A 19,411-nucleotide genomic window follows, 5' to 3' on the forward strand; every position below is an offset into this window, starting at 1 on the left:
CTTAAAGCTCAACATTCAGAAAATGAAGATCATGGCATCTGGTCCCACCACTTCATAGGAAATAGATGGGGAAACAGTGGAAACAGTGTCAGACTTTATTTTTCTGGGCTCCAAAATCACTGCAGATGGTGACTGCAGCCATGAAATTTAAAGATGTTTACTCCTTGGAAGGAAAGTTATGACCAACCTAGACAGCATATTCAAAAGCAGAGACATTACTTTGCCAACAAAGGTCCATCTAGTCAAGGCTATGGTTTTTCCAGTGGTCATGTATGGATGTGAGAGTTGGACTGTGAAGAAGGCTGAGTGCAGAAGAATTGATAGTTTTGAACTGTGGTGTTGGAGAAGACTCTTGAGAGTCCCTTGAACTGCAAGGAGATCCAACCAGTCCCTCCTAAAGGAGATCAGTCCTGGGTGTTCTTTGGAAGGATTGATGCTAAAGCTGAAATTCCAATACTTTGGCCAACTCATGTGAAGAGTTGACTCATTGGAAAAGACTCTGATGCTGGGAGGGATTGAGGGCAGGAGGAGAAGGGGACAACAGAGGATGAGATGGCTGGATGGCATCACTGACTCGATGGACATGAGTTTGAGTGAACTCTGGGAGTTGGTGGTGGACAGGGAGGCCTGGTGTGCTGCAATTCATGGGGTCTCAAAGAGTCGGACACAACTGAGTGAGTGAACTGAACTGAAATGAAGATCATGGCATATGGCCCCATTATTTCACGCAAATAGCAGGGGAAAAGGTAGAAGTAATGACAAATTTCCTCTTCTTGGGTTTTAAAATCACTGTGGATGATGATTGCAGCCATGAAATCAGAAGATAATTGCTTCTTAGCAGGAAAACTATAACAAATCTAGACAGTGTGTTGAAAAGCAGAGACATTACTCTGCCAACAATGGTCCATACAGTCAAGGCTATGGTCTTTCCAGTGGTTATGCATGGTTGTGAGAACTGGACTGTAAAGAAGGCAGAGTGCAAAGAATTGATGTTTTCAAATTGTGGTGCTAGAGAAGACTCCTGAGAGTTCCTTGGACAGCAAGGAAATCAAACCAGTCAGTCTTAAGGGAAATCAACCTTGAATACTCATTGGAAGGTCTGATGCTGAAGCTGAAGCCCCAGTATTTTGGTCACCTGATGAGAATAGCCAACTCATTGGAAAAATTCCTGTTGCTGGGAAAGTTTGAAGGCAGAAGGAAAAGAGGGAGTTGGTGGATGAGATGGCTGGATGGCATCACCAGTGCAATGGACATGAACTTGAGCAAACCCCAGGAGATGGAAAGGCACAGGGAGGCCTGGTGTGCTACAGTCCATGGGGTTGGAAAGAGTCGGACATGACTGGGTGACTGAACAACAACACATGGCCACAGTTAAGTTCATGTACTTCCAATGACTCTGTAATCCATTATTCAGTTTTGTTTTGTTCATTGTATGTATAGATGGAAATTCATTTACTTATATCTTGGCTTACATCTTTATCATATCTCCAACCACTAGGAATGTAAGCAAAGGGGTTTTCTCTGCTTTATTCACTGCTCTAACCACAATTTGGCATGGAGTAACAGTTCAATAAATTTTGGCTGGATAAGTACAGTTTAGAAACCTGTATTCTTATTCCTTAATTCTATGTTAGTCCCTCAGCATATTTTCAATTACTTGCTGTCATACATGAATATAATATATGTGAATATATTATATTATATATTATATTATTAATAATATAAATATGTGAATGCAGGGGTGGGCTTCCCTGGTGCCTCAAATGGTAAAAAATCTGCCTGCAATGTGGGAGACCTGGGTTCAATCCCTGGGTTAGTAAGATCCCCTGGAGAAGGGAACAGCTGCCCACTCCAGTATGGGGCCTCCCTTGTAGCTCAGTCGGTAAAGATTCTGCCTGCAATGCAGGAGACCTGGGTTCGATTCCTGAGTCAGGAAGATCCCCTGGAGAAGGAAATGGCAACCCACTCCAGTATTCTTGCCTGGAGAATCCTATGGACAGAGGAGCCTAGCAGACTACAGTCTATAGGGTCACATGAATCGGATACAACTTAGCAACCAAACCACCAGGCATGTGAGAGTCAGGGAAGATGATTAAATCTATAGTGTAATGTAGATGTAATATTGTATATACAATGTAATATAGATGTAATAAAAACAGAGGATTTCAAATCAAGCTCTGGTATCCTGAGACCAAAGACTCAGTGTTACTGCTATGAAGTAGAAATAAAAATTGTAGATTTTTCTGCCAAGGATTAAATTAGATGATGCATGTATAACACTTACCTTAAAGAGAAGAGAGTAGTAAGTGGTGATTTGAAAGGGTAAGACGTAACCCAGACAGTAGAGGACTTGTAGGACAATGTGAAAATTTGTTGATGAGTGGCTCAGATGGGACACATATTTCTGAGGTTTTTCAATCAGATTTCCTCAGTGATTTCATTGGTAACGAGTGGATTGGCAGCCCTCTGTTCCTGTTGTCACGCAGGCCATTCAGGTTGGGACTGGCTGTTGATTGCATTCCCAAAGTAGCCTCTCTATGCTTCTCTGTGCTGAGGGACTATCAATGGCCTTCTTTTGTTTTTTAAACTAGTTTATAGTTCCTCAAGCATTGCTTCAGGTCTACAAAACAGTCTCTATATCTATCCTAAATGATATAATCACGTTTTTCCATCAGATCCTCATAAAATTCCATCTTGAGAACATGAAGCTGGACTCAATCTTTTAGATTTTTAAAGGACTCTACAGCCATCATTTTGGAACAGGCTGCTTCTTAGAAGAACTTTTCTAATGAGTTAATTTTCCCATGAAGTAGGTAAGAAACCAACCAGACAGCCCTGTTTTGGTAAAAGGATAAATTAAGGCAAAGAGCAGAAACTGACCTCAAAGTTAGCTCTCCTAGTTGCAAAAATATGTGGTTAATTCTCTTATTTTAGAACTGACCTTCAGTTAGTATTGGATTCTTGAATAGTCATCCCTCCTCCTTTATAATGATTACCAAAATTTAGTAGTTTAATAATACTTTTGTGGCAAGAGTATAAGAAAACAGTTACTCTTGCTTACTGGGAGTACAATTCTATAATATTTCCCAAGAGTAATTTGGCATTTACATTCAAATTTAAAATGCACATCCACTTTGGCTGAGGAACTCTGTCTAGTACTCTAGGCAACAGCTGTTCTTGTAAAAATATGTGTATATATAAGATAATCTATATATATGTTATAGAATATACAGATAAAGATTATATATAGATAACTATATCTAACTCTCAGCATTGTTTGAAATTGAAACAAACAAGCCTACTTACACTGTATATGCTTAGAAACACACTGGACAGCTGCACAAAAACTATTTGGAAGTTATTGGAGAGACAATGGAACCAAAGGCACAGAGAATTAAAAAAAGCACCAAATGGAAAGAAGAAACTTACTTCTCCATTTATGGGATGATGATTAAATTTTTACACATGAGTGTGTTTTAATTTTATTTTGAAAATATGTAGATAATAAAAAGAAAGCAAATGTATCTCCCCCTACAGGACTGTGTGAAGTAGACATTTAAAGGCACCCAACTTCTCTTGTTCATGTTCCTGGTTCATTTGCTCCCAACTCCAAGACAACATACACATTCTTCCTAAAATGAGAGAACTGACTTCAGCATCTCAAGGATGCCAGCCTGAGGAGGAAACAGACCAGCAGAGAGTCCCTGGCTTGGGGGAAACTGGCCGGCTTGGGGACGTCAACAGGCAAGATTTCAGAGCACAATCAAGCCATGTCATACTGTGGAAGGTATTCGCTTGTTTTTTGGTCCTTTTGGGAGGTGAGATCTGTCTCTCCACCCTGGAAGTAATGGTGCATAGTTGGAACATGGGCCTTAATGAGTTCAAAATCCTCCCTGCAATCTGAAGGGAAAGTCACTCTGTCAAGGTCAAAGACTAGAATTCAGTTATTTTTTAATTTTTATTGGAGGATAGTTGATTGACAATGTTGTATTAGTTTCTGCTGTACAGAAAAGTAAATCAATTGCACATATACATATATCCACTCTTTTTTCAGATCTTATTAATATTCCCATATAGGTTATTGGAGAGTACCAAGTGGAATTCCCTGTGCCATACAGTAGGTTCTTATTGGTTATCTCTTTTATGTATAGCAGTGCGTATGTGTCAATCCAGTTATTTTAACAAAAGGGTCCATGAAAGAGGTAAGAGAGGAAGTGGATGTCATCCATCCTGCACTGCACAGATCAAGTGCATGTCGTAGGAAAATGGTTTTGAGCATCTGTGATGGGGTTGGCAATCCCAACAATGACAACAATGGCTTTTTGTTGACTATATGCTCTGAGCCAGGCATTGTGCTAAGCTTGCCATACACACTTTCTCATTAGACTCTTGCAACAGACTGGCCATGTTGATCTTCCAGATTAAATACTTATCCAACAGATAAGTGGCAGAGCCAGGAATAAAACTACATTGGCCTGATTTCTCAAGCCCAGGCTCTCATCCACTCTCAGACAAGATGCTGTTATTTTTTCCCTGACATTCTAAGTGGCTTTTTAGAGAAATAGGGTCACTCAGACTGCCCTACACAACAGTAGAAAGGTTTCTGTGTCTGAACACCCATTATATAGGCTTCCTGGGCCAGGCTCGCGGGCACTTTGCCTTCCCCTTGGCCATCTCAGCCAGAACCAAAATAACCACTTGTTAAGTGCACAGTCGTCGTTGTAGTGATCATTTCCCGAGCTTCTCTGGTTTGTCCTGATAGAAACCCAACCTTCTATTTCACTCTTCATCCCCCTTCATTTTACGCATCAGAACAACAGAATACTATAAAGGAGATGCTGTTTTCTTCCTTTTATTGTTGCAGAAATGGAGCATCTTGCCCAGGGTTCCCTAACTAATTATTAACATTTCAGAATCTCAAACTCTTTCATTGATGAACAGGAGATAATAATATCTAACCCTCAGAGGGGGAGAGATCAGGTCTCTGAAGTTCAGAATACAAAGTAGTCACGCAATAAATTGCACCTGCTGTCATGTCATTTCAAAGTAGTTAAATCACCCTGGGAAGCCATCTACAACCTGCGTGTCCCTGCTCAAGGTGTATAACTTCTCCAAACACCACCTGTCCAATGGAAATATTATTAAGCTCACCCAGCTCTAATTATATTTTGAGGATAAAATGGAATAAATACATAAAATAACTCTACCAGTGACTGGTTCATACTCAGAATTGAATATATAAAAACCTCCTCTGGTAAGAATGCTGTTGACATGTGCCCATCTATGTAACTCCAAGAATTTGATATGTGGCTACAGAAATAATTTTCTCCTTCTCCTTGCCCCTTCCCTCAACCCTCTTTTCCCTAGATTCCTTGCACAAATATTGAATATTGTTGTTGCTCTTTAATTGATCAGCCATGTCCAACTCTTTGTGACCCCATGGACCATAGCCTACCAGGCTCCTCTGTCTAGAGATTTTCCAGAAAAGTATACTGAATGAGTTGCCATTTCCTTCTCCAAGGGATCTTCCTGACCCAGGGATTGAACTCAAGTCTCCTGTATTGGCAGGTGGATTCTTTACCATTGAGTCACCAGGCAAGCCCGATATTGAATATTATGTGGGTGTGTGTGTGTCTGCTAAGTCACTTCAGTCTGACTCTTTGCAACCCTATAAACTGTAGCCCTCCAGGCTCCTCTGTCCATGAGATTCTCCAAGTAAGAATACTGGAGTGGGTTGCCATACCCTCCTCCAGGGGATTTTCCTGACCCAGGGATAGATCCTGTGTCTCTTATGTACCCTGCATTGGCAGGTGGGTTCTCTACCACTAGCACCACCTGGAAAGCCCCATATTGAATATTATGCAGTAATTATTCCCTTCCCTTAATGCTGCCTTTTAATAAGACAAGACAGCTGTACCACTGGCTCCAGCTTTTCTTCTCATCCTTCAAGTCTCTGAGGACTCCTCCCAGTGGCCTGCAGCAAGATGCCTTGGAGGGGGCTGCATCTTGGCTGAAGTCTGTTTCAGAGATACAGCCCATGTGATTCTCAGCTCTGGCATATGCTTGATCACTTTCCAGCACAGCTTTTGATGTGAAAGGGAGGAAGTAAGAATCTCTCTTACCCATGGCTAAAAATAATTTCAGAAGGCTGGAGGCAAAGCAGAGGTGATGCCAGCTATCTCCTGGAACAGTTGATAAAACGGCTGCCTCCCGCAAGCCAATTTCATGCATTTCCTTTTCTATCTTTCTGCTTCCCATACATACTTTTTTTTTTTTTTTCTGGACATCCTGGGGAAAGCCTCACATAATAAGCTAGGAAAACTTGGTATCCTGTCATCTCATCTTCCACCTGGGGTTGTCACTTCCTCTTTGCTAAGTCTTCTCACTGAGTCAGCCCATCTGATTAGAAGACCTGTTCTCTCCCGTCCAGCCTTCAGTTGCCCAGTTTTTGGAACTCAGCAGCACTGTATGAAACACACCAGATCTGTCAAAAGGCAAGATGTTTCATAGATGCCTGGAAGCAGGGCAAAGAAGGCTGGCTGGGATACACGATGCAAGATACAGGCAGATTATGACACTGGGAGGCTGGAAACTCAAAGGTGACTTCAACCTTGTAGCCCTTTGATTCGAAGAGTGGTGGCTGCAGCCTCTAATTGCTCTCCTAAAAGCCAGCTCAGTGGAAACTGTCCCTGGCAGCAAGCACCCACATTGTGCCTCTTGGGGCCTCAGGGAGCTACTTCCCGTCTGCTATCTGTGATGTGATGATCTTTGTGAAATGCACATGCACAGGGCCAGCTGGGACCTAAAGAGGCCAAAGAATTCAAACGTTCTGACGACCTAGAGGGGTGGGGTTGGAGTGCTGGGAGGGAGCTCAAGTGGTACAGAACCCACCTGCCAATGCAGGAAATGTAAGATACGTAGGTTTGATTCCAGGGTCAGAAAGATCCCCTGGAGGAGGAAATGGAAACCCACTCCAGTATTCTTGCCTGGAAAATCCCATGCAGAGAGGAGCCTGGGGGACTACAGTCCATGGGGTCACAAAGAGTCAGACATGACTGAAGCGACTTAACATACATACACACTCACGTATATGTATATGTGTGTGTGTGTGTATATGCTTCCCAGGTGGCACTAGTGGTAAAAAAAACCTGCCTTCCAACACAGGAGACATAAGAGACACAAGTTCAATCCCTTGGTGGGGAAGATCCCCTCAAGGAGGGCATGGCAACCCACTCCAGTATTCTTGCCTGGAGAATCCCCATGGACAGAGGAGCCTGGCAGGCTATAAACTATAGGGTCACAAAGAATCAGACACAACAGAAGCAACTCAGCACACATGTATACACACACACACACACACACACACTTATAGCTGATTCAGGCTATTGTATAGCAGAAACTAACAAAGCATTGTAAAGAAATTATACTCTAAGAAAAAAGTATAACAAGTATAAAATCATAAAAAGCAAATATACTCTAATAAAAAATATTTTAATTTAAAAATTAAATTAAAAGTTTAAATTAAATTTAAATTTATATAAATAAATATAAAATTATATAAATAAATATTATATAATAAATTTATTATTATTCATATAACAAAATTACATAAAATATAAAATTTAATTTTAAATTTAATTTTTAAATTTTTGTTTCAAATTTATTTGAAAGGAATCAGAAACAAAATGTGTAGACACAGACCCAGAGACAGAATTGTGGGCTTGCAAATCCTTTGGAATTAATTGTATATATAGATATATCTTTTTATATTAATTTAATTTTTAAATTAAAATTTAAAATTATTTTAAATTAAAAAAACAATAAAATAAAAATCACTACCACTGTGTGTTTACTGAGTGTCAGATATTACCTCTTAAACCTTACACTATCATATCCGCCCAAGATTTAAGATGTTACACTCATTTTTTTACAGAGAAAGATCAAGAAATGGATTATGCTCTTTAACTCCTTGTCCAGTGGATCAATTAGGAAAGTGTCTGTAAGGAATTGAAAACCCAATAGACAGTGGCTCACACAAGAGGGGAATTATTATCTTACATAAGCGTGTGACAGAGACAGGCAGCTCTGGCCATTGGTCTAATGTTTCAAAAATGATCCCATCTCTGTTGATTCCAGAGATCTTCCTGTAAGTTGCAGAATGATAGCTCCAGCTCTGGAAATGTTGTGTTCATTCAAAGTGGCTGAAAGACATCAAGGGACAAACGCCAGCACCTCTGTGATTTCTGTTAGGAAAACTATGTCTCCTCTGAACTTTCTGAAGTCTCCTCCCCATCCCCAGGAGTGACTCACAGGTCAGAAATAAGTGACACAGCCATTCCTAGCTGCAACAGAAGCTGGGAAATCAGTATTCCACCTTTCCAGGCTCTACCATGGGGGCAGGCAGGCGAATGATGCTGCTGATTTGGAATGGGATGGTGGTGGTGGTGATCGTAGTGAGAAGCAGACAGCCTCAAGAGATATTTGGTGGTAAAAATCACCAGATAGAGCTTGCCGACTTCTCCCCCATCTCCCATGTGTGGGAGATGGGAGAGAAGGAGGAGTCAGGGATGAATACTAATTTGGTACATACACTGAGACTGAGAGTCACAAATAAAAAAAAAAAAGATTTTGGAAATGGGAAGTCATGAGAGCACTCTTGGGCATATTAAGGCTGAAGAGTCCTTGACAAAGAGGGAAGAGGGGGAATGAATTGGAAGACTGGAATTGACATATATACACTATTGATACTATGTGTAAAATAGGTAACTAACGAGAACCTACTATATAGCACAAGGAATTCTACTCACTGCTCTGTGGTGATCTAAACAAGAAAGACACTTTAAAAAAGAAGATATATATATATATATATGTATATATGTGTGTGTGTGTATATATATATATATATATATATATGTATATCACTGCTCTGTGGTGATCTAAACAAGAAAGACACTTTAAAAAAGAAGATATATATATATGTGTATATGTGTGTGTGTATATATATATGTATATATATGTGTGTGTGTGTGTGTGTATAGTTGATTCACTTTGCTGTAACAGCAGAAACTAATTTGACATTGTTAAAGCAACTAAACTCCAATAAAAATTAATAATAAAAAAAGACTGATATGTCCTTGAAACATTGAAATGGAGATGTTAGCAGTGAAATACAGAAAACTGTCTAGGCTGGACATAGATTTGTGGTTATCAATCACTTGGAAGCTCCCATGTTCTTTATTGACACTACTGCTCTCTTGAATTCTCCACAGCAGTGGTCTGTACCTGGACAGATACAATATATTCCCCCAGGAGATACTTGGCAATGTCTGGAGACATTTTTGGTGTCACAATTGATCAATGTTCAAAGATTTTTCCAGTCCAGATTGTCAGTCATGCTGAGAAACCCTGCTCTATAACAACCTCACTTCTGACCTTAAGGCTTTCCTGGCCCACAGGCCTCTTAGTGTTTAATTTTTATCTTTCTTGTGAAAGTGAAAGTCACTCAGTCATGTCTTGCCGAGGTCCAGCCCCGGCTGATCCAGGGTATTCGAAGGGGAGACGGAGTAGGCGACCTATTTATTTATTTATTCAGAGATATAAAGAATAATAGAATGAGGATAGCTCAGTAGGAAAATTCAGTGGAGAAAAGAAGCTGAGTAGCTTGGTTTACGCGGAAAATCAATATAACCCATGACACCAGGCTAGCTCTGACCACGGAGGCCGCAGGCGCCCTCTCGAATAGAGGAAGGTGCCCCACTTTAGACACCTTCTCAAGTGGGTCTTAGAAGCCCAGGCAAATAAATGGTCACAGAGGATATCCACGCTCCAGATGGATACTCAGCTGGAGGTTGAGGGGAAGAATGACATGGGGAGATCAAGCGTTGGTGAGCAAGGCCCGTAGCTTTATTTTCAACAGGGGTTTTTATACCCTAAGTTACACATAGAGGATAATAGGGAATGCAAAGTCAGCAGTCTTTGATGCTTATCAAAAACCAGGGTTTCTTTCCTGCAAATTTATCGTATGCAAATGGTTTAGGTGATTTACATCATCTTTTGGCCAGAAGGCCTATTAACATTTTATGACTCTTGACAAGGACTTATCAACAAAGACTTATTTTCTCTAAGAGTAATTATTTTAAGGTTTGGCGCCATCTTCCGAAGATAAAATTGCATTTCCATAGGGCGGATGTGTAATGGGTTTACAAAGGAAAGAATTTATTACCTTAAGGGTCTAAAGTTACTAACACCAAGGCCACTACTTATTTTTTCTACATACCAACTATATTAATTAATACACATTCAAGGATACAATACAGGGGATGTGAAAACTTGGCAACAAGCATTGGCTCATCAACGAAATCTTTTACTAGTTTTATTCTGACAGTTTCTAACTCTCTGAGAGGCTCTAAGCTATTTGAATATCTTAAGCTCCCGTGCCTCTCGAGGCTGGGAGACTGTAAACAATCGTATGCATAGCTGTAGGTGTCCGGGTAAACTTGTCAGGCGAGTTAGAGAGCCATCTGAGGGGTTTGGATTTAAACACTCCTAATTGCCCAGGAACTTTATTAATTGGAGCTGTAAGTTAACTCTTTGACAGAGAGAGCGAGATGGTGGTAGGGGACAGCTCCCAGTAAAGTCAGAGGTGAGAGCACAAAGCAATAAAGTAGGCAGACTCTGGTTTTTTGGGGGTAGATGCTCGAGAATATCCGGGGGCACTCCCGAGGCTCGATCCCGCCTTTGCGTATGCCGAGCCTCCTTCCTCATGACCTTTGTCACGAGTGGAATGTCTCTCGCCGGCTCCCGGCAATGTCTAACTCTCTGTGACCCCATGGCCTTTACAGTCCATGGAATTCTCTGTGCCAGAATACTGGAATGGGTAGCCTTTCCCTTCTCCAGGGGATCTTCCCAACTCAGAGATCAAACCCAGGTCTCCCACATTGCAGGTGGATTCTTTAGCTGCTGAGCCACCAGGGAAGCAAAAGCACTTCTTTGCAGCAGTGGGACATGAATCCACATCCCCCAAAGAGACTGGAGCCTTAATCCAGCACCTTAGACCTCTCAGCCTCGCTGCCTGGTACTCCCTCAAATCTCTAATGTTACTGTCAGCTTTAAATTGCTTTCCAGAACCAATTCCTAGTACAAAGACTCATCTGGTGGTGATAAGTGCAGATGAGTTACTACCACTGACTTAAGTTATATTGAAAGTCATCCCTGGAAACAAGAGCCTGACATGGTGTGTAATTCACAATTCAAGAGTTGCCTAAACATTAAGATCATAGAAAAAGTTCTTATAAATGAATTCAATCATTATTCTTAAGACACTGAATCTAAGAGGCTTTTGAATGTGTAGAAGGTAATCTTTAGGACAAAGTAAAAAGAATTGCTTTTTTTTTTTTTAATTTTATTTTTAAACTTTACATAATTGTATTAGTTTTGCCAAATATCAGAATGAATCCGCCACAGGTATACATGTGTTCCCCATCCTGAACCCTCCTCCCTCCTCCCTCCCCATACCATCCCTCTGGGTCGTCCCAGTGCACCAGCCCCAAGCATCCAGTATCGTGCATCGAACCTGGACTGGCAACTCGTTTCATACATGATATTTTACATGTTTCAATGCCATTCTCCCAAATCTTCCCACCCTCTCCCTCTCCAACAGAGTCCATAAGACTGTTCTATACATCAGTGTCTCTTTTGCTGTCTCGTATACAGGGTTATTGTTACCATCTTTCTAAATTCCATATATATGCGTTAGTATACTGTATTGGTGTTTTTCTTTCTGGCTTACTTCACTCTGTATAATAGGCTCCAGTTTCATCCACCTCATTAGAACTGATTCAAATGTATTCTTTTTAATGGCTGAGTAATACTCCATTGTGTATATGTACCACTGCTTTCTTATCTATTCATCTGCTGCTGGACATCTAGGTTGCTTCCATGTCCTGGCTATTATAAACAGTGCTGCGATGAACATTGGGGTACACGTGTCTTTCCCTTCTGGTTTCCTCAGTGTGTATGCCTAGCAGTGGGATTGCTGGATCATAAGGCAGGTCTATTTCCAGTTTTTTAAGGAATCTCCACACTGTTCTCCATAGTGGCTGTACTAGTTTGCATTCCCACCAACAGTGTAAGAGGGTTCCCTTTTCTCCACACCCTCTCCAGCATTTATTACTTGTAGACTTTTGGATCGCAGCCATTCTGACTGGTGTGAAATGGTACCTCATAGTGGTTTTGATTTGCATTTCTCTGATAATGAGTGATGTTGAGTATCTTTTCATGTGTTTGTTATCCATCTGTATGTCTTCTTTGGAGAAATGTCTATTTAGTTCTTTGGCCCATTTTTTGATTGGGTCATTTATTTTTCTGGAGTTGAGCTGTAGGAGTTGCTTGTATATTCTCGAGATTAGTTGTTTGTCAGTTGCTTCATTTGCTATTATCTTCTCCCATTCTGAAGGCTGTCTTTTCACACTGCTAATAGTTTCCTTTGATGTGCAGAAGCTTTTAAGGTTAATTAGGTCCCATTTGTTTATTTTTGCTTTTATTTCCAATATTCTGGGAGGTGGGTCATAGAGGATCCTGCTGTGATGTATGTCAGAGAGTGTTTTGCCTATGTTCTGCTCTAGGAGTTTTATAGTTTCTGGTCTTACATTGAGATCTTTAATCCATTTTGAGTTTATTTTTGTGTATGGTGTTAGAAAGTGTTCTAGTTTCATTCTTTTACAAGTGGTTGACCAGATTTCCCAGCACCACTTGTTAAAGAGATTGTCTTTAATCCATTGTATATTCTTGCCTCCTTTGTCAAAGATAAGGTGTCCATATGTGGGTGGATTTATCTCTGGACTTTCTATTTTGTTCCATTGATCTATATTTCTGTCTTTGCGCCAGTACCATACTGTCTTGATAACTGTGGCTTTGTAGTAGAGCCTGAAGTCAGGTAGGTTGATTCCTCCAGTTCCATTCTTCTTTCTCAAGATTGCTTTGGCTATTCGAGGTTTTTTGTATTTCCATACAAATTGTGAAATTAAAAATATGGAATGCTTCATGAATTTGCAAGTCATCCTTGCCCAGGGGCCATGCTAATCTTCTCTGTATCATTCCAATTTTAGTATATGTGCTGCCGAAGAGAGCACAAGAATTGTTATTTTAGACACAATGTTTTGCTCTGAGAAGTAACCTAGATTATTGAGTAACCTAAATTGCTGATTACTAGTAACCTCAACAGATAAGGCAATGGCAACCCACTTCAGTACTCTTGCCTGGAAAATCCCATGGATGGAGGGGCCTGGTGGGCTGCAGTCCATGGTGTCGCTAGGAATCAGACACGACTGAGCGACTTCACTTTATTTTTCCCCTTTCATGCATTGGAGAAGGAAATGGCAACCCACTCCAGTGTTCTTGCCTGCAGAATCCCAGGGATGGGGGAGCCTGGTGGGCTGCCATCTATGGGGTCGCACAGAGTCGGACAAAACTGAAGTGACTTGGCAGCAACAGCAGCAGTGACCTCAAATATTAACCAGAGATTTATAATAGGAAATCTGTGGCTATTTGAAACACATCCCTGTTTTTGAAGTTGATGTGATGGATAGCCACGTAACCCATAAACCACTACTTGTTTTCCTGCTAATGGTCACATCCTTGCACTTTCCTGATCACCCACTTAAAAATGTTAACTTGCTTTTCCTATAAAAGCCACATAGTTGCTTTCAATGAGGCTTTATTAACCATATGAATTTCAGAGACACACTCTCGGATAAACCAACTGAGTAGGAACTCTTTTTACCTGGAATCTAATCGAGCCTACATATAATTCTTAAGAGCTCACTAAAAAGCTCAGTTACACGTCTGAATTCATAGGCTCTGATCCAATGACATGGAGAGCAGCAGACCATTAAAATTAATTGAATGTGCTGAACCATTTCGAGATTGATTTCTTTTGCATTACAAAAAAATAGGAGGTGCCAGGTTAGCCTCTGCCCTGAAGAATTAGTCTAAAATTACAATCAAAACATCTCAAATGAAATTGTTGTAAAACTCACCAAGATTCATATATATATTGCTGCCTAATCCTGCTTATGCCCCTTATAACTTAAATACTGAGTTACTCTCACTTAGAGGTAACTTGAATCTCAACAAAGAGTGAGAAGCATGAGTTCCAACCCATCTGAGTGCCTGTTGAGCTACTGGAGTATCTCATCTGTGTTAAGCAACATTTAAGCAACTTTTTTTTTTTTTCTTTTAGGAGTAGAAAATATCTGAAGAGGAAAAATGTTTTCCCCAAACCTAAACTATATTATTTTAGTGCATTTTGCACTCTTATTTATTGCTGGCATACAGGACAGGAAACTCAAGTAGCCATTTGCTGCACAGCCTACTCAGCAGAGAGATGGAACGTTTAAGGCCTTTCATCCCATATGTCCAATGATTTCAAAAGCAGCCATTTCAGTGTCTCCTGGACTAATGGTAAAGGAGGTAAAAGAAGGAAATATTTCTATGAAAAGCATCCACAAGAAAGAAGTAAAATGAAAAGCTTGAACCCTTGCACTTGCCAGTCCCACCCTGGAGGACCTCTCGACCTCATCTTGTACCCCCTGCTCTTCCCAGACATGTGGGTCTTCTTCAGGTCCTCAAAAACACAGTGCTTCACATCACCTGCTCACCTGCAGTTCCCATCATGCATCCTTTTTGCCTCTGCCCTCTCCACATCCAACCAGCATCCCTTCACCCACTGTATTCCTTTCTTGGGAACCTTCTCCGCAATCTCACAGCAGAACTCCCTTGGCACATTAGCCTCCCATGATATGATGCATGGGTAATTTATTAGTTAATAAGAGAAATATATTTTAATATCTTTCTCCCACTGGAAATGGAAGCTGCAAGAACACAAGGATGGTTCACTTTCTGTTGTCATTTTATTCCCAGAAACTAACACAATGTCTGAAACATAGTACTCCATCCATGCTGAATCAGTTCAGCTCAGTCATTCAGTCGTGTCCAACTCTTTGAAACCCCATGGGCTGCAGCATGCCAGGCTTCCCTGTCCATCACCAACTTCCAGGGTTTACTCAAACTCATGTCCATAGAGTCAGTGATGCCATCCAACTATCTTATCCTCTGTCGTCCCCTTCTCCTCCTGCCTTCAATCTTTGCTAGCATCAGGGTCTTTTCCAATGAGTCAGCTCTTCACATCAGGTGACAAAGTATTTGAGCTTCAGCTTCGGCATCAGTCCTTCCAGGGATTATTCAGGACTGCTTTCCTTTAGGATGGACGAGTTGGATCTCCTTGCAGTCCAAGGGACTCTCAAGAGTATTTTCCAACACCACAGTTCAAAAGCATCAGTTCTTTGGTGCTAAGCTTTCTTTATAGTCCAACTCTCACATCCATACTTGACTATTGGAAAAACCATAGCTTTGACTAGACAGACCTTTGTTGGCAAAGTAATGTCTCTGCTTTTTATATGCCGTCTAGGTTGGTCATAGCTTATCTTCCAAGGAGCAAGTGTCTTTTAATTTCATGGCTGCAGCCACCATCTGCAGTGATTTGGGGGCCAAAAAAATATCTGTCACTGTTTCCACTGTTTCCCCATCTATTTGTCATGAAGTGATGATGGGACTGGATGCCATGTTCTTAGTTTTCTGAATGTTGGGCTTTAAGACAACTTTTTCACTCTCCTCTTTCACTTTCATCAAGAGGATCTTTAGTTCTTCTTCACTTTATGCCATTAGGGTGGTGTCATCTGCATATCTGAGGTTATTGATATTTCTCCCAGCAATCTTGATTCCAGCTTGTACTTTATCCAGCCTGGCATTTCTCATGATGCAATCTGCATATAAGTTAAATAAGCAGGGTGACAATATACAGCCTTGACATACTCCTTTCCTAATTTGGGACCAATCTGTTGTTCCATGCCCAGTTCTAACTGTTACTTCTTGATCTGCATATAGATTTCTTAGGAGGCAGGTCAGGTGATCTGGTATTCCCATCTCTTTCAGAATTTTCCACAATTTGTTGTGATCCACACAGTCAAAGGCTTTGGCATAGTCAATAAACCAGAAGCAGGTGTTTTTCTGGAACTCTCTTTCTTTGTCCAAGAGAGTTGTTTTGCTTGACAAAGCAAGTTGTCTTGGACAAAGTTGTCTTGCTTCTCTCTTGTCTTTGTGATGATCCAGTGGATGTTGCCTGGAGGAGGGCATGGCAACCCACTCCAGTGTTCTTGCCTGGAGAATCCCATGGACAGAGGAGCCTGGTGGGCTAGTCCATGAGATCGCAAAAGGTCGGACATGACTGAAACGACTTAGCACGCTCACATGCAATGGATGTTGGCAATTTGATTTCTGGTTCCTCTACCTTTTCTAAATCCACCTTGAACATCTGGAAGTTCATGGTTCATGTACTGTTGAAGACTGGCTTGGAGAATTTTGGGCATTACTTTACTCGTATATGAGATAAGTGTAATTGTGCAGTAGTTTGAACATTCTTTGTCATTGCCTTTCTTTGGGACTGAAGTGAAAACTAACCTTTTCCAGTCCTGTAGCCACTGATGAGTTTTCCAAATTTGCTGGCATATCGAGTGCAGCACTTTCACAGTGTCATCTTTCAGGATTTGAAATAGCTCAACCAGAATTCCATCATCTCTGCTAGCTTTGTTCATAGAGATGCTTCCTAAAGTCCACTTGACTTCGCATTCCAGGATGTCTGGCTCTATGCGAGTGATCACACCGCTGTGGTTATCTGGGTCATGAAGATCTTTTTTGTACAGTTCTTCTGGGTATTCTTGCCACCTCTTCTTAATATCTTCTGCTTCTTTTAGGTCCATGCCATTTCTGCCCTTTATTGTGCCCATCTTTGCATGAAATGTTCCCTTGGCATCTCTAATTTTCTTGAAGAGATCTCTAGTCTTTCCTATTCTATTGTTTTCCTCTATTTCTTTGCATTGATCACTGAGGAAGTCTTTCTTATCTCTCTCTATTTTTTGGATGCTGAATAAATGTATACAAATATAAACTGTTCTGTGAATCATTACCATGCCCCCAACCTCATTCATTTCTTTCTTCTCATGTGTATAGATATATAATCGAGCATAGTTTGCATTAAAAATGGTTCCATTTGAGAGTTTGGCAAAAGAGTCTCCGAGATATTTCCCACGGGGTATAATTAGCTAATGTGCCTATAGATCCTAAGATGACAGGGAGGAGACAAATCTGAAGCCTTCACGGATAAAAACCGTGTTTAATTCACAGAAATTAAAGATGAGAAAAGTCAGTTAGTTAATCCCAGGCCAGGGAGAAAGAAGAATTGCCGGCTGCAGAGATTCAAGTCATTCTTTGTGGCATGTTTAAATGTCCCAACCTTTTATTTATAATTAGGCACAGTGGGGAGCTAAAATGAACTTTCCTGTATAAAGCTTTGCCAGCATTTCTGCAAAATATTGGCACAGCCTCTTGCAAACTCTCAGCTATTGCCTGTCACACAGCCACTCTACATAGGGACCGTCTGCTCAAATTCCTACAGGGACCAGTTAATGCCAGTGAAGCTGGCTGGGGAGAGGCCCCTGCAGCACACAGGCACACCCAAACCTGGTCTGAAGGAGAAAAATCAGAGTTAGCTATGGCTGACTGACGCCAAGTTAAAAACAGGAGGCCTGTGTGATATGGTTTTGAAAGCTCCATATTTTAAAATGAGACCCACTTTTATTTATTTTGTTTCTGTTTTTTTGTTTTTTTAAAAAGTAATTTTATCATGTCCATAGAACTGTTGTTGTTCAGTCACCCAGTCATATCAGACTCTGCGACCCCATGGACAGCAGCATGCCAGGCCTTTCTGTTCCTCACTATCTCCCAAAGTTTTGTGCAAGTTCATGTCCATTGCATCAGGGATGCCATCCAACCATCTCATCCTGATGCCCTCTTCATCTTCTGCCCTCAATTTTTCCCAGCGTCAGAGACTTATCCAGTGGGTCAGCTATTCACATCAGATGACCAAAATACTGGAGCTTCAGCTTCAGCATCAGTCCTTCCAATGAATATTCAGGGTTGACTTCCCTTAAGATTGACTGGCTTGATCTCCCTGCTATCCAAGGGACTCTCAGGAATAGCTTTATTATTTATCCATAGAATAGCTTTATTATTTTTTTTGCTAAGTATTACAGTTCATTGTTAAGTTCTGGATTCACTCTTTGGGGGCATATATTCTCTAGCAGTTCTTTTAGCTTTCAGAGTGGATCTACTGGGTTATTAAAATTCTAATTTCTTGGATATTTGAAAAAAAATCTTATTTCGTCCTCACTTTCAATGATATTATGACTGAACATAGAAATTTCGATTTGGACTTCTTTACCTTTAGCAAACCGAAAACATTGTCCAATATTTTTTTTCCTCCAATATTGTGGATGACACATGTAATGTCAAATATGATAGAATTAATTTGAGCAGTCTTTTTCTCACCCTCTCTGGAGGAGACCACTTTTTAAAATCATTGTACAGGCCACACAAAACACATCTCTGAAAAGGATACACTGAGGACCACCTGTTTGCTACTTCTGCTTCCCAGCCTCTATCTTTGTTCTTCCAGGACCAGGGAGGTGGCCAGGGTGAGAGATGCTGCCTGCAGTGGACCCAGGTACTGTGGAGGGCGGAGCCCACGTTGTGGTCACAGCCAGGTGACATCTTCTTGGCCCAAAGTTCAAAGAAAACTTCTTTACTACCCCATTACCAACATCTTCTCAATCTTCACTCCCTCCCCAATCCAGATTGGGGACATACAGTCTGAATTTATAATATGGATGAAAGGCACAGGTTTTAACTTATATTTAACCACACAAATGTGCCCCAACTGAAGAAAACTTCAGCCTCATTCAACTTGTTTCCTTTCCCAGTATAGCCTGTCTTTCTACCAGTGAAAGAAAATCACCATACTGCTTTTCTTTCTTTTACTCATTCATATGAGTTGAGACATTTTAAAAAGGATAACAACCACACACACACATGCACACAAAAACAGAATAAGACATGCACTCATCACCAAGAAGTAAAAACTGTTTAAATGTTGCCATATTGGCTTCAAGTCTTTTCATTAAGTAAAATAAATATTACAAATGAAAGTAAAATTCCTTCGACTCAGTTACCAGTCCTATATCATCTTTTCCATTCCTCAAGACCATGTCTTTGAACTATGACCTACCTGGTTCCTTTTTGCATTTTTACATGCATATATTTATATCAAACAGCATCTATATTACATTATTTTAGGGATTTGAATTAGCACAAATGTCATCATACTGCATGCATCATTCTACGATATGTTTTTCTCATCATCTATGTATGTAAAATCTATCTATAGACAGAGACACTTGCACAGAGGAGACGAAAGACAGAGAGAGAAGCAGGTTTTATTCCTTTTAACTTCTATATATTC

General features: G+C 40.7%; 1 protein-coding gene and 1 non-coding gene across 24 annotated transcripts in view; both read right to left on the minus strand.

Annotated features, from left to right (window-relative positions):
• Nucleotides 1–11,757: 11,757 nt before the first annotated feature.
• PRELID2 (PRELI domain containing 2) overlaps nt 11,758–19,411 on the minus strand; it is a 343,715-nt gene continuing 336,061 nt past the window's right edge. For all 23 annotated transcript variants that reach the window (XM_055556915.1, XM_055556914.1, XM_055556797.1 and 20 more), the window contains one exon: nt 11,758–13,114. In XM_055556915.1, the coding sequence (XP_055412890.1) occupies nt 11,925–13,058 (1,134 nt within the window). In that variant the 5' untranslated portion in view covers nt 13,059–13,114 and the 3' untranslated portion in view covers nt 11,758–11,924. The remainder of the gene's footprint in view (nt 13,115–19,411) is intronic.
• LOC129642467 (U6 spliceosomal RNA) lies at nt 13,024–13,130 on the minus strand. The gene has a single exon (XR_008709737.1). It is a non-coding gene; the product is annotated as a U6 spliceosomal RNA (small nuclear RNA).

The sequence above is a fragment of the Bubalus kerabau genome, chromosome 1, assembly GCF_029407905.1.
Source record: "Bubalus kerabau isolate K-KA32 ecotype Philippines breed swamp buffalo chromosome 1, PCC_UOA_SB_1v2, whole genome shotgun sequence".
NCBI classification, from domain to species: domain Eukaryota; kingdom Metazoa; phylum Chordata; class Mammalia; order Artiodactyla; family Bovidae; genus Bubalus; species Bubalus kerabau.